The sequence below is a fragment of the Tasmannia lanceolata genome, unplaced genomic scaffold (genome assembly GCF_043159265.1).
Source record: "Tasmannia lanceolata isolate RefF3 unplaced genomic scaffold, GAP_Taslan_0.1 ptg000015l, whole genome shotgun sequence".
Taxonomy (NCBI): Eukaryota; Viridiplantae; Streptophyta; class Magnoliopsida; order Canellales; family Winteraceae; genus Tasmannia; species Tasmannia lanceolata.
In genome coordinates this window covers 33,810,318-33,833,785 of record NW_027518692.1, presented here as the reverse complement: position 1 = coordinate 33,833,785, position 23,468 = coordinate 33,810,318, and the positions used below count along the sequence as shown (strand labels likewise).

The 23,468-nt window shown below is 37.5% G+C and overlaps 1 protein-coding gene across 1 annotated transcript; it reads left to right on the top strand.

The window, feature by feature from the left end:
- Nucleotides 1-2,397: 2,397 nt before the first annotated feature.
- On the top strand, nt 2,398-10,632 carry LOC143846734 (protein CANDIDATE G-PROTEIN COUPLED RECEPTOR 2-like). Its single transcript, XM_077355262.1, has 6 exons — nt 2,398-2,947; nt 3,214-3,405; nt 8,434-8,593; nt 8,834-8,936; nt 9,036-9,117; nt 10,321-10,632. The coding sequence occupies exons 1-6, from the start codon at nt 2,651-2,653 to the stop codon at nt 10,396-10,398; spliced, it is 912 nt and encodes a 303-aa protein (XP_077211377.1). The 5' UTR covers nt 2,398-2,650; the 3' UTR covers nt 10,399-10,632.
- The last annotated feature ends 12,836 nt before the right edge of the window (nt 10,633-23,468 follow it).

The window sequence follows — 23,468 nt, the reverse complement described above, 5'->3', positions numbered from 1 at the left end:
CTATTTTCAAAACAGTTTTAGATGGATGTGCGGCCACACAAGGCTGGATCGTATTAAAAATGAAGACATCCGTAAAAAGGTGGGGGTGGCACCAAATGAGGAGAAGATGAGAGAGCATCGCTTAAGATGGTTTGGGCGTATCCAACGTAGACATTTGGATGCTCCAATGAGAAGAAGTGACTCGTGCCAAGTTGATGGAGTAAAAAGAGGTAGGGGTAGACCGAAAATAACTTGGGTAAAAACAGTGAGGAAAGATTTGAGGACGTGACCTTGGATATGATAGAATGGAAGAAAATAATCCATGTAGATGAACCCAATTAGCGTCAGGATTAGACTTAGTCAATTTGAGCTGGATAGATCCTTTCACCTTCTTCATGAAAAATTTCTAAATGATTCATCAGCCAACCCCAACTAATTTGGGACAAAGGCTTAGTTGAGTTGGGTTGAGTTTTATTGAAAATTACAAACAATTACCTCAATATCATGGGAAACGAACAAAATACCCCTATAAAATGATCAAATTATCTCTCAGAAAATAACCAAAAATATTCTAATCTCACGGAAAATGACAATAATATTGATATCTTAGAAAATTACCAGAATATCAGTATCTTATGAAATAAGAGTATGCTTGTCATTGGCATGACATTGAGCATTTTTGGTTACTTTTCATAACATGTATTTTTTTCTCCTTTTTTATGAGATATGAGTATTTTATTTTTTATGGGATTCCAGTATTTGGTGTTTGATAATTTCCTATGAGATATGGTGTTTTTTTATAAGATTCGAGTAATGGTATTTTCTTATGAGATGGGTCACTTTCATAATTTCCTATGAGATAAGGGTATTTTTATATTTTGTTTTAATGAGATCTGTGTATTTTTTTTTACCATGAGACACACATATTTGGTTATTTTTTATTAAAAAGGGGTATTTTGATCATTTTTATGAGCCAGCTGTAATTGGTAATATTTCATGAGATGGGTATATTACTAGTTATAAAAAGGAGGAGAAGGAGAAAAAGAAGAAAAAGAAATGAAAAAAAAATCTTAAAAACAAGAAGTAGAAGAAGAAAAAGGATGGAAATACAGAGAGATCAATCTTAAAAAAGAAGAATAACAAAAATTAATGGCTGGTGATAAATGCGGCCCCTATTTTAGCCATGGGCCACCCTTTGGTATTTTTGTGACCTTTTTTATTTTTTTGATGACGTAGGATGTCCCCACCCCCTTCGGGAGTAGGACTAGTCCCTACGGATACACACACACCACGTGTATCAGGTAAATCGGAAGTGGGATTCAAACACTCATCAACAGGGAGCAGACCCGTGACTTTATGCCGAAGAGCCAACTGCCTCGGTGTGTTGGCCTTTCCATACGTATGGAAAGGCATTTCCATACGTATAAAACTACTAAGAGGGGTGGCCTTAGTAAATTAAAAGAGCAAAATTTTCATTTTATAAATTGAAAAACAGTTATTTATTTTGTGAGGAGGGGTGGTGAAAGCGTAGTCATTATTTGATAAAATGAAGGTAGTTGGTTGTTTTAGAATCTTTCGTATTAAAGTGGTAAAATTGTTATAGGATGAGGGCGTAATTAAACTGAAATAGTTGCCTCCTGTATCAACGACTAGTGTGGTTTTTTCTTGCCATGTCAGCAAAATATTCTAATTACTAGCAAAATCATGGGTTTTTACTAGTAGAATCTGGGGATGGGATGCTTTCTCTCTCTTTATCTCTTCTCTCTTCATATTGGTAACGACACTTCCTACGACTCCTCTATGAATAATTAGGTAAGAGATTTGCTAGGATAAAGAGGGGTGGCAAAATTTGCCGAACCGGAACCGAGCCGACACCGAACCGAAAATTCGGTTTCGGTTTGGTTAAACCAAACCGATTCAAATTTCGGTTTGGTTCGGTTTGGGTATCAAACCGAACCGAAATCGAATATTTGCAATTATTATGAGTAAAGGGTGGCAAAATTGGTGGAACCGAACCGAAACCGAACCGAAAATTCAGTTTTGGTTCGGTTTTGGTTTGGTAGAACCAAAGCGATTCAAATTTCGGTTTGGTTCGGTTTGGGGGTCAAACCGAATCGAAACCGAACCATTGCCATAAAGGTCTACATTTGCGTATTTATTATGACTAAACTCTTATACTCGGAGATATTTTTTCTCCCCCCTGTAGGATTATGCGCCCCTTGTCAGGTGAATTGTGGCAGACTTTAACGTTTTTGACGTCAAATCACGTGACCAGTGGAGCGCATAATCCTAAAGGGGGGTGAAAAAACCAACGCCCCTACTTTTTCACATAAATCCCGTATCCGATTGAGTACACGTTAGACTCAAATCCAAGCTAAAGGGTTAGGGGTAGTGATCAGATCCAACCTAGGGTTTTGCTTCGTTGACGTCAAATCACGTTACAAGGGATGCGAATAATCCTACATGGGGTGCGAATTTATCATATCCCGCCAAATATTATCAAAAGCCCTCGTTTTTTTAAGCTAAGGGTTAGGGTTAGTGATCAGGACTCAAATCCAACCTAGTGTTTTACTTCGTTGATTTCGTGTTTTCATCTCTGCATAAGATCCGAACACATCTGTCCCCTTGGATTTAGGGTTTACGTGATGCATTTATCGATCGCGCAGAGAAGATGAGAATTCTAGAAGAAATCGGGGATATTACCCTTCCCCTTTCTCCTACATCAGATTTTTACTCAGAAGAAAGATATCTAGATTCGAAATTCTTCTTCTCATGGCTTCTCGATTGCCACGGTTTGTGGTACAACATCGCTCTCATCATTCCCTCATTTCTCTTCGTCGTGTTCTTGCTCTCACATGCTAGGAAGAGCTTCACCAAGCTCGCTCATGGCCGCTCTTATATCATGATTTCTTACTACGGGCTTCTCTGGCTCGTAAGTGTTTTGAATCTCGCTTGGTCCCTTCTTCAGGTATGTCACTCTCTTTTATTACATGTGCTTGCATTTCTAGGGTTTTGTCAATAACTAGAATGAAAAAGTGGGAATTTTGTTAAGTAACTAAGGCCCTGTTTATTTGAGATTATGACTACCGATTGTGAGTCCAATGACAATTATTGGACGCAAAATTAAACCTAAATTTGAGCCTAATAATTGATTTTAAATGAGACCTGAATGATATTTATTCTTGGTTTCGGTGTATGTCAATTTTAATTGCTATCTTATTATGTTGAGCACAGGCATGGCAGTGCACTCCTGGGAAGGAATTGGCATGGAATATTTTATCACTGTTTACAGCATCTGGAATGCTATTTTTAGAAATTAGCTTGCTTGCCTTTTTACTTCAAGGAAACCATGCCAGCGGATTGGAAGCTTTAACACGGACATTTGTTATCTCGGGTATCATTCTTGGTGCTGATCTTCTTCTTAAGGTATTCTTTCCTATTGGCTGCAAAAACATTTTGTACTCTGGTTTTGTCAAGTATAAGATAAAGTATGACTTTGTCGGTTATATGAATCAATTTGCTAATGCATTATACTAGTTTATTATAGCGAGGTAGAGCAAATATATTTAATTTGAGAATATTGTCTTTGTAACCCCCAAATCTAATTTTGAATTTGTCTTTAATGTTGTTGATGGTATCAACACTATCAAACTTTTCCTTGTCCATTGTCTCTTATCAGAAGCCTAATCCTGCCATTATGCCTTAGTAGCAGAAATCTTTAGTCCAAGCTACTGCCCGTGTTTTCTCTTTTGAACTTCATATCTCATATTGCCAAATGCCAACTATATAATAAATCAATTGTTGTGTAGTAGCAGGAATCTTCTACCCGAATGCATTATTAACACTTGTTTTTTTATCTCCTCCTGCACATACTCCCAACTGCCTTCACAATGATTCCTTCAGTCTTTCATGCTCTTCTGGCCACCCCATCCTCTACCCAACGCTCACCCACATGTATATATGTATGTGTGTTGTGTGTATACTGTATGGTTTTTATATGGTGTTCGCACGTTCGTGCGTGTAATGGGGTGCCACCCTTGATATTTGATCCAGAGACAACTGATTTTTTCAGAGGCTGTCACCCTTGAAATGGGCTTCCACCCAACACTCACCCACATGTATATATGTATGTGTGTTGTGTGTATATTGTATAGTTTTTATATGGTGCTCGCACATTCGTGCGTGTAATGGGGTACCACCCTTGATATTTTATCCAGAGACAACTGATTTTTTCAGAGGCTGTCGTGTGTGTGTGTGTGCGCGTGCATGCATGCGCGGGTTCGGAAAACACCTTCGATAATCGACCATTAGAATCTTGGCGCACTACCTGGAACACTACCCCCACCCCGGCTCGACTTGGCTTACTAATGGAACTCCCATCGAAATGAAGTTTTGTCCAATCTTGAGAGAAGAAGAGTGGTAACATTTCTTGAATTCCTATTCTTGTGGGGGATAGGCAAATGTCTTTCTTCTACTTACTGTCCAAACAATAATAGCGATCTTAGTATCTATGATTATCTACCCAAATTCCTACACATGTCCTTACAGATACGATTGTTTCTGTTGCTTCCGAATGTACCAAAAGGGACAATGGACCAAAGAATTTTCTCGCATGACCAAAAGTGCTACACCCCCAATCAAGTATAATTCTTTGATTGAGTTTGGAAACTCCTAATCTATACGAAAGCATTTTAAAATAGTGTGCCATATTTTTTACGAGGAAGGGCCATGTAACATTAGGTGATCAAGAGTTTCCTCCCTTGTGCAAAGCGCACACACCTACTAGCAGGACGAAATCTTCTTCTTTGGAGGCCTATCACAGCTGTTGATTATTTTTGTCTGAACCGCCCATTATAAAGCAACTACTCTAGGGTGCGCAATACTCCTTCAAAGTTTTGCATTAGGAGCCTTGTTGCCCACCCCCACACACCCAAATATATTGTGATAAAAAGATCAGATCGAAAAAGCCCCTTGAACATTTGGAATCAATCATCCTGTCGAGTTCTTGACAAGAAGATAGGTGTTGCTAAGGTGCCCTAGAAGGATTGATAGGCTGTCATTTTCCTCTTGTTTAAGGTTTCTCCTAAGTTTCATGAGCCAATCAATAGACCCATCTCCCCTTCTATCAATATAGCCACAAAACCTCACCTCTCCATCAGTTGCTAAAAGATATATATATATATATATATATATATATATATATATATATATATATATATAGAGAGAGAGAGAGAGAGAGGAAACTGTTGGTGCGCTCGAGCGCACCAAGCTTATATAGCTTATATGAGCTTGAGGGCCCAAACACATGTGGGCCCACATTGTTAGGATGATCCAAAGCATTCATTTGAAAGACCCTTACATAGATAGGGTGTGTACAAAAAATTAGCTCCATAGGATCATCCTAACCCATCCAAAAGTGGAGGGCAAAATGGACAGACATCGTTTGCCACAAATCTGCCCATTTTTGCCCTCCGCTTTTGGAGGGGTTAGGATGATCCAATGGAGCTGATTTTTGGTACACACCCTATCTAGGATGGGGCCTTGCAAATGAATGGCTTGGATCACCACAAAAAATGTGGGACCCATGTGTTTGGGCCCTCAAGCTCATATAAGGTATATGAGCTTCAAGCTCACAATCATTTTCCTCATATATATATATATATGTGTGTGTGTGTGTGCATGGCATAACGTTAACTCTCTTAACCACAGATCCTCGCAAAACCAACTATCCTCCTCCATTCCTACTCTAAATATAACTCTAGACTTATAGAGGGACCTTAAACCACAAAAGGGCCCCATGCAACCAAGCCTTTACCTCTAGGTCGGTTTCTACTCTCCCAATTCCTCCATTTCCTCATATATTTATTCCCAATTATTGTGTCCCATAAGAAATCTTTGTTCTTCTCCATATCTCCATAGGCATTTTCCTAGGAGTGATTTATTCCTCAATCTAATCTTTTGAATTCCAAGTCTACCTTGTCTCTTTGATATGCATAGTCGCTTCCTTTTCAGAATGTGCTTGATTCTTTTATTTGTTTCCCATCCTTCCCAAAGAAAATCGCATTGTAGCTACCTCTGATAGTAACAACATAAAGCAAATCATTATTTTCGCTAAGGCCACTTAATGAGAATGATTCTTGTCCCAACAGAAATATGTTTCTTCTTCCACGTAGGGATCTTTCATTCTATTCTTTCAATTATCGGGTCCTAAAGGGCCGGAACTGACATCTCTACACCAACAGGTAAACGAAGGTGTGTAACGGGTAACTTTTGTTTATTACGTCTGATGATATTATCGAGATATTGTATTTCTTCTGCATCTTGCAGATTCACTCCCATTATCATACTTCTCCTAAAGTTGATTTTCAAACCCGATACCACCTCAAACCACATAAAATTTCTTTTTAGATTTTTTACTTCCTCTTCATCTTTCTTCATAAAGGTTAGAACGTCATCCATAAATTGGAGATGTGAGATTGTAGGGGAGTGTTTACTGGCTTTGATTCCTCCAACTAAACTTTTTCTTCTGCCCTTTATATTAGAATCCTAAGTTTATCCACCGCCATAATGAACAAATAACGGGATATTAATGATTCACCTCGACAAATACCCCTATAGCTTCCAAAAAATCCATGGGGGACCCATCAAGTATGATAAAGAATTTTGACGATGATAAACATGCCTTAATCCAATTTCTCCATCTCTCCCCAAAACTCATCTTATTTTTTGAAATGATCCCCAAAAACCATCTTTTGCACAAAGTCTAGAGTCCCATTCCACGCAACCATGCTCTTTATCCGTATCTATTTTGTAAGTAAGCCCTAGTACACAATTTGTTTGCCTTTCATAAAAGCACCTTGATATGAAGATATAACCTCATGGATAGTTTCTTACCCTTCAGCTAAGACCTTGGCCAACATTTTATAGGCACTATGCACCGAGCTTATTTTATAGTTTCTTACCCCATTAACATCAATTCTCGATTTAAATGATAGAGGGGGAGATGATGCATTGCTCAAATTTAAATCAATGACATGGATCTACTTGACAAATTTTGATCCGTCAGAAGCAGATCCAACGGTGGCTGTGGCACCTTGAATCTTGTTGCATCTTTGCCAGGCTGGAACATTCAGGACCCTACCAGAATGTTTGGGCGAAGTCAACGGTGAAAGCTCTGGCAGGGTTCAAAGGGTCCAGCATTTCAAGTTATCTCCCAAAGCTACACCTGCCATCCTCCTTATCCTGGTAGCCTGATCATTCGACGCCATCCATAAGATAATTTCATCCTTACTAAGATTTCGCAACTCTGTTTTGAATCTGATATTTCTATGCTTCGAAGCCCATCCCATCATCTCTTCCACGCACCATTGGTCTGCCTTTGCTTTATCAATGTGGCAAGATTTAAGAATCTTCATCCATTCATCAATCTCCTCTCCTGAAATCTGATTGAGTGATAGTTCCCTTCTACAACCTCAACATTACCTCCTTCAGGCCAACTCCTCTACTTGAACGCAGGTGTCACCGATCCCTTTGTCTTTTGTCTGGTAATTTTATTCTCTTTGCTTCCAACTCTCCTTAGACACAGGTGACTTTCCGTTCTTCTAAAGTTGTGGTATCAACACTAGTTGCAACTCCAATATCCTGTCAAGTAGTTCACCTTTTTGGATTGAGGTAAGGGCTGCTGTATCTTCCATTTACCTTCTTCATTTGTCTTGTCCATCTCCATCAAAGTAAACAAAAGATTGGAATGGATGTGTTCATGAGAGAAAACCCAAGTACGACTCAAATTTCGGCTGTCAGGTACTCTTCAATTCCCAAAATGTTCCCAATATCCAATCAGAAAACTGGTTTATAATGTATGGATTTCCATCATCAAAACATGAATGTTGATAATATTTCCCTTTTAGAGGTATCCAAAGAGGCCCTACAACTATTTGCTATAATTTAGCTGGCATCCTAAGTGAATTGCCCTTTGCTTTTCATCCATGTGGCTTGGGTGCTGTACTAACCCATATCAATTTTAGATGCATTTGCAGACTGTTTGCATTGGTATCATGAGGCAGTATGCTGCAAGCATGGTTTTAAATTTTGGATTTCGGTTGGGACCGACACCGAAACCACCTAAATCCGAAATTTTGGTAAAGTCTAATTTTTAAAATTTTTCCTTAATTTCGACTGAAATTTCGGCACAAATCACAATAATGAAATTTGCTTCTTCTTTTTTTCCGAAATTTCGATTTCGGCTATTTCCGAAACCGAAACTGAAATTTTAGACCTTGGCTGCAAGTTGTGGAATAGCCAAGTGTATATTTTCTCAGTTGTTTAGTTTTAATGCTTCTCATCAAACTTGCATTGATCAAATAATAGTCAGTTTGTTTTACCCTTTTCCAGTGCTTATACATTTGTTCTCGTACTTAAATGACTTTGATCTATACTTAATCGTGGCTTTTTCAGGCAATCTATTTGTTTGGTTTTGGGGTCCCATTGTTCATAGATGATGATGAAACAAATAGGATTAAGTGGGGCTTGTGGGTTGTCCACAAGCTATTGCTTACTGCAGTCTATGGCATCATCTTTTTCATGCACCATACGAGATGGCGAGATAAGCTGCCTGGTAATTCATGTCTAAACTCTGTTGTAATCATGGTTTTAAATTTCGGCCGAAATTTCGGATTTCAGTCAAGTCCAAAATTGAAATCACTTGAAACCGAAATTTTTGCCAGAGTCCCAAATTTCGGCCGGTATTTCCAAAACTGAAACCGAAATTTAAATCCTTGGTTGTAATCAGCTAATACTGTCTAGATATCTGTTCTGATTAACTTGATATTTTCATTTTTTTTTTGCTTCTGTGCAGCAAGACCTGCATTTTACAACTACATCTGCATGATGTTCTTATTGAATGCAATAGCTTTATTTGCATGTGTGCTCATAGGAAATGGAGCTGGATTCGGCTTCTGGTATCTAATTCAAGTTCTTTTACAAAACATCATTTTGGCTTGAGTTTTTAAGAAACTCTACTTCTCAGTATTTCTAAATGTTTCCTTTTTTATTTACAGGTTGTACAATCTTACAACTATCTGCTACCACTCTCTGTATCTTCCTTTTCTGTATGTAATATTTCTGGCAGATTTTTTTGAGGTTAGCTTCCTCTCCCAGCTACTTTGGATTTGCATCTTATCTAATATTCTTTAGTACAAAAAATGATATGGTTCCGTGATTGGAAAAAATGCAGCTACCCCTTGTCTTGAGTCTCTGACACCTCTCCTAGAATGACTGAAGTGTCCCTGGAAAGTAATTTTCTGGATACGTGTCAGGTTTGGTTTGTCGTGAACCCAACCTGCAATCCAATGAACCCAACCGAAACCTAACCCTATCCAACCAGAATTTCAGTCCAATCTTTAAAACTGTTATTCACCCGCAATTTCTTTCTCTAATCAAAATCTACATTCAGTAATTCAGGTTGATATATTGGGTTGAGTTGGTAACAGACGCAGGTATAAAAATTAGACCTGAACAAAGTCACAAGTATATATATATATATATGTGTGTGTGTGTGTGTGTGTGTGTGTGAGGAATGCTGGATTCTGGATTCACAGGCGCCCTTGCAAAAAAAGGGACAAAGGGCGACCCTATTGGTCAAATTCCATTAAAGACATATCATAATTTTCCGTGCCATCTTAAATGGAATTTGAACAATAGGGGCGCCCTTTGCCCCCACTTTTTTTTTTTGCAAGGGTGCCTGTAAAAATGTTATATCATTTAAAAATTGTAAACCAATCTTCTCAAAAAATATGCTGTTCTAGCTAAATTTTTTTTTCTGAAGTTCAAAATAAATATTTGGTGAGAGCTCAGATGCGTCATTGTCATCATTAATTAAGATGAAATCTGCGGGAAACCCTTTCCACACTGACGCAGCTAAATTTTAACCATTCTAGTTGTCTGTTTAAAAAAAAATGGTTTAACCAATCTAATTGTCATGAAAATACGTTCTGTTGTTTTGCTAGAGAAATTATATGGTGGCCGACTGTGAAGAAGTCCCGTAAAGGTGGTACGCAAAACGTACCACCTTCAATATTTGATCCAACAGGAGCCTCTTAAAAAGTGGGCTGCTGGTGGATCAAATATCAAGGGTGGTACCACTTTCGCGGTACTTGACAGTCTGGCTCCTTCTAAAAACTCTATCTTGCTGTACTAGATGTTTCTTTTCAAACTGACTGGATTATATATGATTCCCTGCGTTTTTTTTTTTGAAATGGTTATATATGATTCTCTGCTTTTAATTTTTTTTAGATTTTGATGGCCTCTAACAGTGATGTTTGGTTTTTTTTATGCGTGATTTAGGAGGAAGACTTGCATTTGGAGAATGTTTTCTACTCTGAGATGAAAGATGCGGGGTTTTTCGATGCAGATTGGGATTAGTTAAATGCACGACCTGCGTCTACTATCCTTGTAACGTGTGAATAGCTAAGTACTCTTACAACTACTACGTTATTATGTTACCATGTAAATAAAGGCAAAGCAGATTCAAAAGAAAGGGAAAAAAGATGATGAAAGCCTAGCACCAAACTATAAGACTGAAACTGTATGCACCAGTACGAGTTTTTTTGAAACTATTTATAGTGTCACTGATGAGTTTTTTCCCTTCTTTTTGAAGCCTGATTCGAATCCGCGATTCTTATCCTCCTGTTTCTGCATGTGTGAAACTATTTATAGTGTCACTGATGAGTTATTTTTCCTTTTTTTCTTTTTTGAAGCCGGATTCATTAGGGCGATTTTCATTCTCCTTTTTCTGCCCGTTTGGTCCGCTCTTCCAGAAGGGAGAATGAGAATCGTTGCCGAACACGCCCTTAGAAAGATGGGTCTGCCAAAGGGATTGAGAGGTTTTTAGAAGTTTCAAATTATAATGATCTTCCTTCTAAATAAGCCATAAGTACATCATTACCCTCTTCACTTGTGCAGACAAGTGTTGGTAGGAAAAATCTTTTCACGAGAAATGTTTTTCCTGCTATCCAAACATGGAATCTAGCTTTTACCTATATTGAAAAACACTTTTTCTTCCCTATTACTTCCATTTAAGAATTTTTTTTGTTTTGGACTGGACATTTATGTTAGAAGTGATCAAAACCCTTGTTGGATGTTATATTAATTGATTGATTGGAAATGCAGCTAAAGACTCCCATACAGAATCTCCTTCTTTGCTTTTGCATCTTCATCAGTTTTTTGTTAGATTTAACATGAAAATCAAGATCAAGTCACTAATCTAGCCCTGTATCTGTCAATGTTCCATCAGTTCCCTTTTTAACTAAAAAACCCCTTTTCCAGCATACAAAATTTCCATTTACAGGCCTAGCTACTACTACCCATCACTGTTATAAACTCCCTGAATTAAATGTTTGACTCTCTTCAAGTTTTCTTTCTAACTTGGCGAGCTCAAGAGTTAATGAAAGATTGAGACTCCTTTTACTTGAGGTGTTGCTTCCCATGTATCGTTTTTGTACATTTGGTACTCCGAAAGCACCCAAACGGGCATTTTATAGCATACAAGTTTTCTGATTTCACCTTTTAAAAGGTGTGTAAATGTGGGACTTTGAGTCCAATAGTCGGTTTTGGACTCTGGCAATCGGTTCTTAAAATCCAAAACAAACAGGCCTTAATTCATATGTGTGTCACACCAATGGTGGGTGGACCATTGCTTTCATTTCACAAAGGATGAGTACACCATTGCTTTCATTTCACAATGTGCCACGCCAAGGTTCTGCCCACCATATACATAGTTATCATAATTATTTAACTTATTGGCCCTTAGTTTTACTGCCTTGTTTGGATTGCAAGAAAAAAAATTCTGTTGGAAAAATTTTTCTTGAGAAAAATATCCTTTTCGCAATTACCAGGGAAATGATATGATTATGGTTAATTTAGAGGGATATCATCTTAAGAGGGTTGCTACGAAAACGGGACAAAGTAGGAACTTTTAGAAATATTTTTCCAATCCAAAGTTTTCCAAAAATATATGACTTCCATTGGACAGAGTATCAAACCATATCCCAATTATCTTACCCCAACCAAACAACACATATGCAGGATCCAGGAATTCCCACCATCCCTGCATATCTCACCCCCACCAAGCAAAGGACTAGAGATGGGACTATTTTGGTAATTTGTAGGGCATATCATAGTTCTGGGAGACTTATGGGATTTTGAAATAATATTTAAAAGTAAGGGCATTTAGATTACATAAAACTATGGACAATAAATCCAGATCATATGGTCCAAGGTCACCTTGGGACCACGGGAATAAATGTATTTTTCACCCAAGAAAGTTGGACCATGAGAATAAATGTATTTTTATATAAGAAAAAATAGCAAGGCCATGTTCAAGCTATAGAAATTGTGGCATATGCAAACCTTTGATCTGGTTATTGCCCTTAACTCAATCTGGGATGTCTTGGATGCATGGAAATCAAAATGCTTAGACCTACACCTTGGAGCTTCTTTTAAACTATAAACTGATTTGTTCAATAGACAAAACTATAATCTTCTTCTTTTCTTTAAAAAACAAGAAGAAGAAAACCTTTGGGTTGATTCACACATGCGTAGTCTGGTGATATTTGCACTGCCATATGTTATGATAATGGGACGAACTCACCTTTAATTTTCTATTTTAGTTGGTCTCTGAGAGCGTTTTGGAAAGCTGAGGTGAGTTCGTCTCATTATCAAAACATGGTAGAGGGAAAATCAATAGTATATATTGATGCGGGGATGATTGCCCGGGTTGAATGGTCCGTTAGTGCGAGTGTGTGATTTGTGTTGGTTGCACTGGCGTGCCAATTTGTGAAATAAAAAGTCCAATATTCAATTCTAGGGTTAATCCATTTGTCTTGTAAAATTAGATTTCAGGAAATTGAGAAGATGGGAACACCACTTATTCATTGGGCTCGAATGACTTTTTAGACAAAAGAACTTTTAAATGGCGTAGGGCCAAAGTGATGGTTTTTAATGTCAATAGAACATAATGTAAAAAACTCGATTAACGTCGATGCACGCTGAATGGAAACTACTAAAGATCAACAAGATTCTGATTAACCTCTTAATAAATATTAATTGCACAATGGGGGCGCCCTTTCAGCCCATTTCTGCAAGGGCGCCCTTCAGTTTCGAATACCCCCACACAAAAATACAATAACTTGCATGGTTTAGCAAAAATTAACAAGCTCTCAACGAACATTATGTAAAGTTTGAATTTAAAAGAGGAGGGAATATCAAAATCATGGGTGCTAAAAATTTTCAGTTGCTTAATTATTTTTTTGTTGGGCAAACTAGGATCAAACCTATGGTTTCACTTTCGTGCCTAACGCCACATCTAATTTAGTAATTAATTAAATTAAAAAGGCAATAAAATTAAATTAAATAGGAGAAATGATAAACTGAAGGGCACCCTTGCTTTTACCAGCTAGCACTCCCATTAGTCAATCTCAAGAAAGTTAACCGGAACGTAGGGTGCAACTCGTGTCACGTTGGGTTGGATTGAGGCCAACCTGACGAACCATTTACTCAGACCGAACCTGACCCGCCCTGAGTTCCAACCTGATGAGGTTCAACTCGACCCAACCCGGGGAACCCAATCCGAACCCGACCCAACCCGAACCAGGCTTACTAGAAACTTAAAAAAATGGCAGCTTTCACACGGGTCTAGTTCCCCAAGCCCTCAACCTGAACCAGACCCGAACTCGACCAGGGTTTGGAAAACCCAACCTGACCTGACTACTTTTTCGGGTTGAGCCCGACCCGATTGCACCCCTATTAGAACATCTTTTATTTTTGTTTTTTTTATGACATAGGGTATCCCACCACAATTTTTAGGGCGGTACTATTCCCTACGGTTCCAATTGGCCCTAAATTTTTTATTTGTGACTGAAAATCTATTTTTCTCTTTCATTTCGATATAGACTATTATTAAGCCATATAGCTAACCTTGTACGCGTTAAAGAAGTTTAAAACAAAGTAGTGCTATTATCAAAGCATTGAAGTGCCGATATAAGTCACCTCTTATTTTAATTTCCAGTCAGACTAGTACAATCATATAAATTATATCGTACTTCATAGTACAGTTCCGGCTCTGTTTTCTAGGGCGCATTGAGAGAAGTGATATATTCTCCCCCTTTTCTTACATGCAACATCCCTGTAGAGTATTTATGAATTATGATTACTCTTTTACACTGGAGGGGGCTGTCCCAATAAAGATGGAAGGGGGTGTATATATCAATTCCCTTCGCTTTATTGGGCAGTGCATTGTCCTCTGGTGCGGATGATGTAGATTATTGGGATTCTACAAATAGATTAGGGGCGTCATATATGCACCCTCTTTACTTCCCTGGACCAGCCATGTAATGCTCTGTTTAGTTGCTTATAGATAGCTGAGAGAATAGGAGAAACCTAAGTAAAAGAGAATTAGATAAGAATGAAAGATGGAGAGAATATTAGGAGGGAGATTTGCGAGTAGAGTTTGGTTGCGCGAGGAAATTAGCGGAAGATGTAAGGTGTCATTATCAAAATATAGGTGAAAAAGAGAAAAGTAAGAGAGAAAAAGAATAAGACAAGAATTTCTCCTAATTCTCCTAATAAATTTCTCCATTTTAGTAAAAAAAGAGGAGAAGATTATGGGGTGGGGACATCTCCGCCAAGTAGGTGCTACCTAGGATAAAAGCCAATAATGATGTCTAGAAGTTGTCTAGTGGTCAAAAGTGTAAATGACAACCAAACATGCTTCGGGGAGATCTCTAGGAGATCTCATGCATTTGAAACTCTTACAGTCTCCTCAAAACAAGAAACCAAATAAGTGTATAAGTTATGACTTACGAGTCATGACTACTCTTTTTACCCTACGAGGGGCGTAGGGAAAATAAAAGGAGAAGAATGTACCATTTCCTAATAAATTTTCACGTATCTGATTGATTTGGTACCTTCGTCTAGAAATTTTGGGGTTCAATATTCACCCCTTTTCTTCTTTGGGCTACCATTTTTATACAGTGTCCGACCATATAATTTCTGGTCGTTTTAGTGTATTTATGACTGCTGTTTTACACTAGAAAGGGGTGGCCCATGTAATAAAATGGGGAGAATATATCATTTCCCAAATTTTTTTAGAATTTTTTTTTTTTTTTTTGGGTAAGACGGATCAGTTGGAACTGGACCAGATTTCATTTATAAGAACGGATTATAATCTTGAATAGGACAAGTTCGAATTATCTAGGGATACAATCTCAAGAAAGGGAAGGATGAAAGTGGTTTGTAGGCGCGCACCTTTTATGACGTTTAATGCATAAAAAGGGAGTCCCACTCACTCCACAAATTCTCCACTTTCATCTCGATAACTACAACAGTTACTTGGTATAATGCTTGCATTTCAAGTTCTTGAGTTTCTTCGATCTCTATGTTTATGGAGAAAGCCCCATGAACTTGACCTCTTGAGTGACGCAGGATGCCTTTCTTGAACATTCTCAAGAATAACTTGGAGTACAACCCTCTTGTGGATGTCTCTTTTTTTCATGAACACACATGTTTTCGCTCAAACCACATATGATAGATATATAGTAGCACCGAAAGCAAGCTTTCATGCTGTTGAGGCTGGCCCCTTACTTTTCAAGTTGTTTCTTATCCAAATCTCCTCGTCCAATAGTTTATTATGCAGCTTGCGTATGTGAATAAGCCTCCAAAGAATGGATCTCTATATCCATGAGGAGCATGCGCAAGCGAAGAACAGATGATCATATTCTCTTCTTTCCCTTGCTTGCAAAGCTGGCAAGTGGTGTCTACCTTGTTGCCCCCGAAATGCCTTCCGCGATGGACGCTAGCAGTGTGTGTGTATATACCGGCACTACCATTTTGTGATAATTGAACTCTCACCTTGTCTTTTCTTTATTAATCGGCATTCGACTACTTTTTGGAAGCTGTAGAAAAATTTCACAGCTCATTAAATAATAAAAGACAAGACGAGCTAGTGCAATTATCAAAACATGGTAGTGCCAATATCAGTAGCATATATATATATATATACAGGGATTTGCTATTATCCGTACTCGTTTGTTTTGATAATGGCACTCATACTTTATTGACCATTTTCTTGATTGGTTAATTGTGAAATCTTTGGAATTAAAACAACTTTTTGTAACTAATTTAAAAGCAGAAATAAGGAATGAAGTGCCATTATTGAAAAAATGAAGTGTGGGTATTTATTCCCTATTCCAACAATATAAATTTTCAAGCAAACAATCAAGAGAGTGCAAGACTAAGTCGCAACTTGTAAAAGCTACCAAACGCCAAAGAATACTCTTTCAATTCTCCTTTTAGCTCTACAGGAACTACTAATAGCACGCAAGACCTAAACCTAATAAAGTGAACATTTCTTTTCTTAAGTATGATTAATCGTGCAGCCATTCAATTCCTCATGATAAGATGAACATTTCTTTTTGAAGTATGATTAATCATGCGATCATTCGATTCCTCATTATAATCTATAAACAAGCATAAAGACATAAAGGAAAATTGTTTCATTAACAAGAAGCTTGTATTAGCTTAGGAACAAAAAAGGCATTCTCAAATTCTATGGACATACTATTTTATTTATCACATTCTATGTACATACTATTTTAGAGGGCGAGCTTTGGCGCAACGATAAGGTTGCTCCATTTTGACCTAGTGGTCATGGGCTTGAGTCACGGAAGTAGCTTCTCTATAGAGCAGGGGTAACGCTACGTACATCTAGCCTCCAGACCCCGCAATGGCAGGAGCCTTGTGCACTGGGCCGCCCCTATGTACATACTATTTTATTTACAAAACCAGGTCATCACATGCTTTGTTGCCAATCTCCTTTGAGAAACTGATCAAAGCTTATTTACGGGATTTGCTAGGCAATTTCAAAGAAAACCATTTTGCAGCTCACTTTTGCAAGAGAGAACACCTAACTTTGATGAATTAAATGAATAAGAAAAATTAAATATCTTGAAAAGTGAGCCTGTGTGGGTGTTCTCTCTTGCAAATAGGAGTGCAACTTGGGTTGGGTAGGGTAGGGTTGAGCTTTTGCTAAAAATGAATTGGAATAACCCAAACGCGGCCCCATTTTATGACCTCGACCGGAATTCCCTACATATATACAAAATGTAGGGAATGTCTAAGGCAATTTTGCAAAATGTCATTTTGCGGCTCACTTTTTCAAAAGAGAACAACCACCTTGCAGCAGAATTTGTCTTCTTCATTTAATTTATATTATGTTTGGGTGTCTTGTTTCCTACCAAAAAAGTGAGACTCTCCTTGGTTGCTTTCTTAGTTGTTTACTTAGAGAGAGAGAGAGAGAGAGAGACGTGTGTTTCTTTGACCAGGAGAGAGCAAGATCTTCCTTTATATACAAGGTATTGTATACCTTAATTAGAAAGGGTTATTTACTGTTACATGCTGGACATTTGAAAAAATGACGAGAAAATGTTGACTTTTGAAAAAACTCTAAGAAATGCTATTTTATTAAAAAAAGGACTTTTAAGGACGAAAATACCCCTAACCTTACTTTATCTTTCTCTTCTTTGTTTTTACACTTTTTTACTTTTACTTTCAAGTTTTACAGTTTTATTTCTAGGTTTTACTCCGACCCTTTTTGTGTGAAACTGCCCATTTTCCGGCGCTAGAAGCCTTCTTCTCCGGTGAAACATCTTCATTTCTCCGGCATATGCTCATTTGTCTTGAGAGGGTAGAAGGAGTTCTCTAGAGACGCCCCTTTCTCTTTTTTTTCCTCCTCCAAATATCCAAAATCTCATTATCTTTGTAAGTATTTTCCCTTTTCTAGTGGTTGTAGCCAAATTCAGTTGCCCAAAGAGCTCTCAGTAGGCAAAAGGGTAGTGGAAGCCAAAATGGCACTCGCACGGGTTATTCATAGCAAAAAAATAGGTTACTTGAAGCTAAAAAAAATGTAACTCGAATCCAAAATCGATAGCTCAAACCCACAAAGTGATAGTCGAAGCCAAAATAAGAAGCAAGGTACTCAAAGTAAAATGTAAGTTATTTGAAGGCAAAATTGATAGTCGAAGCCCAAAAAATGCTAGTTGAAGCAAAAAAAAGTTACTCGAAGCCAAAAATAATAGTCGAATCCAAAAAATGATAGTCCTAGCAAAACAAATGATAGTCAAAGCCAAAAAAAAATTTACTTAAGCCAAAAAACTAGTCGATGCCAAAAAATAAATTACTCAAAGCCATAAAAAGTTAGTTGAAGCAAAAAAAAAGTTACTTGAAGCCAAAAAAGAAGTCGAAGATAAAAAAATTTAGTCGAAGCCAAAACGTGTTAGTCAAAGCGAAAAAAGAAGTTTGTCGAAGCCCAAAACGTGATAGTCGAAGCCAACAAATATTTCTCGAAGCTAAAATATATTAGTTAAAGACGAAAAAAGTTCCAAATGTTACTGGAATTCAAAAGTTTTAGTCGCAGCCAAAAACATGTTAGTCGAAGCAAAAAAACCAGTTATTCGAAGCCTACAAAAATTTAGTCGAAGTGAAAAACACAACGGCGAATGTTACAGGAAACACATTTTTCACTTCGACCAAGTAATTTTTGGCTTCGACCAAGTAAATTTTGGCTTCGAATATCCTGTTTTGGCTTCGAGTACCTGTTTTTGCGTTGAGAAGAAGAGGGGGGGATCTCGAAACCCTTTTTGAGAAAGATTTGATGAGGCAGAAGGCTGATGGGTCCAATTTTGTGCATTTCAAGCAAAAAAACCTTTGAATACCCTAAAAAATGAGAGAGAGAGAGAGATGATGTTAGATGGAGTTTTGAAAAAAAAATAGAAATATAGAGAGAGAGGGAGAATGAGATTTCAGGCTTACCTTCTTACGTATTGCCGGAGAAAAGCGAAGGTTTCGCCGGAGAAGAAGCACTTCAACTAGGTTAAAAAAAGGGTAAAAGTAAAACTGTAAAAAGAAGAAGGGAAGCAGAATAAATGTACTGAGTGGCATTTTGGTCCTAAAATTTTGATTTTTTATAAATCAGCATTTATTCGTTTTTTCTCAACAAGTGACATTTTTATGTTAATAATGCAACTCTCTGACACGTAATAGTAAATAACCCAATTAGAAAGGGGTGGTGAAAAAAAGTGTCTGGTAGGAGAGAGCAAGATCTTGACGTACAAGGTATTGAATATGAAAAGTGTGTGGTGAGAAAAAAATACACGACCATAGAAAGGGGGCACGTAATACAAGTGCCATGCTTGCTATATTTTATCCAACAAGAGCCCACTTATTAGTAGTTGTTAGATCTAACATTACTCTACGAATAAGGATTTAACTATCCCATTTTGATAAGTATAATAATTAGCTAATTTAGGTGGTTTATTTCTTAATCGTATTTCAAACTAAGAACCATGCCAATTGATTAGATCACCCGAGAATTGAAGTCAATCCGTTAAAAGAAACAACACATGGCTCTCAATCGATCATTGCACCGAATCGAGCTAGTCCACCCAACAAACTAGCACAACCGTTGGATCATGATCAAGGTGGCAAACATGCCGTGCCGGGCCGGAACGACACGACCAAATGCGGCTCGGAAAGGCCCGCGGGCCGGGCACGGCACGGCACGGAAGGGTTCATGGGCTGTGCCGTGCCGGGCTGAAATCCTCAAGGCACGACACGGCACGGCCCGCAGCCCGCCGTGCCGTGCCGGCCTGTGTTTATTTATTTATTTTGAATTAAAATTTTTCTCGGAACTCCGTGAGATAACCACGGAGTTCCGAGAATTATTTTTTTTGAAACAGAACATTTCTCGGAACTCCGTGGGATACAGACGGAGTTCCGAGAATTTTTTTTTGAAATAGAACATTTTTCGGAGTTCCGAGAACACTTCTGTTTTCAAAAAAAAATTTGTCCATATTTTGTGAACAATTTTCTTGGTCCCCTTTTGTCAATTTTATTTACAATTACTTTACAATAGTAATTTAGAAACAAAGATCGATTGTACCCGGAATATTTATCCAGGATCCCGGGCGGCACCTTTAAATTTTATTAATATCAAATATTATAACAAGAAAAGAGGAGTTGAGGAGGACATAGAACCTTGCCTCTCACCCTTTAAGGAAAGAAAAGAGAAAAAATAAATACAACTTTTAGATTAAAAGTTTTCAACAATCTTCAGATGATGAGCTTGAGCCTTCCAATCCTTGTATCCTAGAATCTGCATCAAGCCAGTCTTTCAAGCACACACACACCTCCAATGATTTTGATGACATTTTGGTTCTTTTGTCTTCTAAAACCCCTGTTACCTGCACTAAAAGCGGACTCCGATGCTACTGTAGACACCGGGGGGGTTAGTATATCACGTACCATGATGGATAGTACTGGATATGTTTTCTCATTTGCTTTCCACCACGACAAAATGTCAAAAGTTTCTCATTCTTCGGGATTGATATAATGTTCATTTTTCAAATACAATGATAACTTATTGCAAGATGCTTCACCAACACTACTAGGTTTTGCTCTTTTCAGGCTTATTAAAGTAAAAATTGGATTATTTTTAGGCCCCGAGCTCGTAGAAGAACTGGATCTTCTTTGTCCATGTTCCACCTCATATATATGATACATAGACCTTAATAATGATTTAATTTCATTTATATTATTCCCTGAATCTTCAGGATCATTACCGAGGTTGTTATTGTACTCTTCTAGCAAGACTTCTAAACCTTATAACTTAAACCTAGGGCCCATTACTGTACTGAAGGAATATAAAAGTGGAATTTCATTAAAATATTTTTTAAATTTAGCCTCCATGACTTCAATTATTTGTTCATGTCTTTCAGTTCTATTTTTTAAAAAAGTAAGCGTGATGTTATATAAATTACTCATAATTATGTTTGAGGTTGGTTTGTAAACAGCAGAAAAATCGTTAGTTGCAGTATAAAAAAACTTCAAGAAAACTCATGAAACCCTCACAAGTGTTCCAATCTGGGAGACCTACAGTGTAACGGAGAGGTTGAGGTGTATTTTCATTACCAAATGATTGAATTAAATTTTTATATGGGAGGCAATGTTTCAACATTAAATAAGTTGAATTCCACCTATGTATAACATCTAATTTGAATTTAGAAAATTCTTTTCCATAGGTGTTGCATAATTTTGCAAATTCTTGTCTTCTAAACATTAAAGAATTGATAAATGTAATATAAGTTTTAATATTTTCTATTTGTGGGTCAATAAGAGCTAAACCATCTTGTACAGCCAAATTTAAAATATGGCATGCACATCTAATATGAAAAAGTTTTCCACTTAAAATAGGTTTCAATTCAGTTTTTAATAACTCTACTGCGAAAATATTATTACTAGCATTATCAAGAGTTATAGAACAATTTTTTTTTATAATATTATATTCACGAGCAGTATTTAAAATATGTGTTGATATAACATTTTCAGTATGTGGGCAATCAATAAGACTAAAGCTAATAATTCTTTTTTCTAAAAGCCAATTAGAGTTGAGATAGTGTGCGGTTACACAAATATATGAATAACCCTTTTTGGTACTCCAAATATTGGAAGTAAGTGCAATTTTCCCATTAAATCCTTCAAAATATGAAATCAATTGTTGTTTACGTTCATTAAAATTTTTACAACTGTCTAATTTTAGAGTGTTTCTAGGTACCATTTTAAAAGCTGGATTTAAAGCTTGTTTAGCATATTTTTCAAAACGTTTATCTTCTCCAAAAACAAATGGTTGCTCGGAATGTATAACGTATGTGGCTATTTCTCTTATATTATTATCATGAGAGTAGGAAAATATTCCTATTGAACTAGACGTGCGACTTAGTTGGGTTTGCTTAGGGTCTAACGGGCCATGCTTTTTACCACAAGCGTCGGCATGCCTTTTTAAGTGGCCCGTTCCACCTGAAACATTACAACTAAGATTCCTTTTACAATGTTGACAAATTGCCCTAACTTCTACTTTTCCATCTGGACGTGTTATCTCTTCACGAGTGGAGGTAGACCAAACAGTTGAAGTTCTACCCCTTTTAACTTTAGAGCGAGAATGAGCTTGGCTCCCACTAGCACTAAGGTTGGGTTCATTTTCGACTCCAAATTCAACCTCGTCTTCACTCCACTGACATCTAAAATAAGCTTCCATTAACTCATCATTGCCCATGACTTGGTTGTTGTCATGGCTAATGTTGGGGTAGAAAACTTCTTCCGAATCGGCCATTAAGAGAGGTTTAAAAAAAATGAATGAAAGGAGAATTATAATTGAATATTTAAATGGGTACCAACCTCAACCTATTTGAGCAAAATTTTGCCCTCTTGTTGATCGCCGCCGATCGCCGCCCTCGTGTTAATCGCCAATCACCGCCGTCTTGATGAGTACTTAGTGCTACTAAGTAGAGAGAGAAGTAGATTGGAGAGAGAGGGAGAAGTTCATTGGGAGAGAGAGATGGTGAACTTGATTAAGGAGAGAGAGAATTTGATTAGGGAGAGAGAGAAGTTAATTGGAGAGTTTAGATAATAGAGAGAGATTGAGCTTTGGTGAGAAATGAAGGAGGTGGAAAATTGTATTTATAGGATTGGGTGGGTTATTTTTTGACTTCTCAAAATACCCCAAAAAAAGGAGTTGTTGGGAGTATTTTCAAGATTATATGAAAACATATGTTTTGGACGAAAATACCCCACAAACTAGCCGTTTGAAACAACTTTTGGGGGGTATTTTCTGGTTTTACAAAAAAAAAAGCATTTTTTAAAGGGGAACCGGGCTCGTGGGCCGGGCGTGCCGTGTCGTGCCACCCAACAAGGCCCAGCACGGCCCGCGACTTCGTGCCGGGCTGGCACGGCGCTCACTGTAGTTACTAAGTAGAGAGAGAAGTAGATTGGAGAAAGAGAGGGTGAACTTGATTAAGGAGAGAGAGAATTTGATTAGGGAGAGAGAAGTTAATTGGAGAGTTTAGATAATAGAGTGAACTTGATTAAGGATAGAGAGAATTTGATTAGGCACGCTCTCTCTACTTAGTGCTACTAAGTAGAGAGAGAAGTAGATTGGAGAGAGAGAGAGAGTGTGAACTTGATTAAGGAGAGAGAAAATTTGATTAGGGAAAGAGATAAGTTAATTGGAGAGTTTAGATAATAGAGATAGAATGAGCTTTGGTGAGAAATGAAGGGGGTGAAAAATTGTATTTATAGGATTGGGTGGGTTATTTTTTGACTTCCCAAAATACCCCCCAAAAATAGTTGTTGGGGGGGTTAATTTGGTAAAAGACATGAAATGACTTAAATATCCACAAAAAAGAGTTATTGGGTAGGGTATTTAGGGAAGATAAAACATTTAAACAATAAAAATTCAAAATAGCCTCCAAAACTAGTTGTTGGGGGGGGGGGGTTAATTTGGTAAAAGACATGAAATGACTTAAATATCCACAAAAAAGAGTTGTTGGGGAGGGTATTTAGGGAATGTAAAAAATTTAAACAATAAAAATCCTAAAATACCCCCC

Coding starts and splice junctions, on each gene's coding strand:
- LOC143846734 (XM_077355262.1), top strand. CDS start 2,651: ATGAGAATTCTAGAAGAAATCGGGGATATTACCCTTCCCCTTTCTCCT. Junction 2,948..3,213: donor TCGCTTGGTCCCTTCTTCAG/GTATGTCACTCT, acceptor TGTTGAGCACAG/GCATGGCAGTGCACTCCTGG. Junction 9,118..10,320: donor TTCTGGCAGATTTTTTTGAG/GTTAGCTTCCTC, acceptor TGCGTGATTTAG/GAGGAAGACTTGCATTTGGA.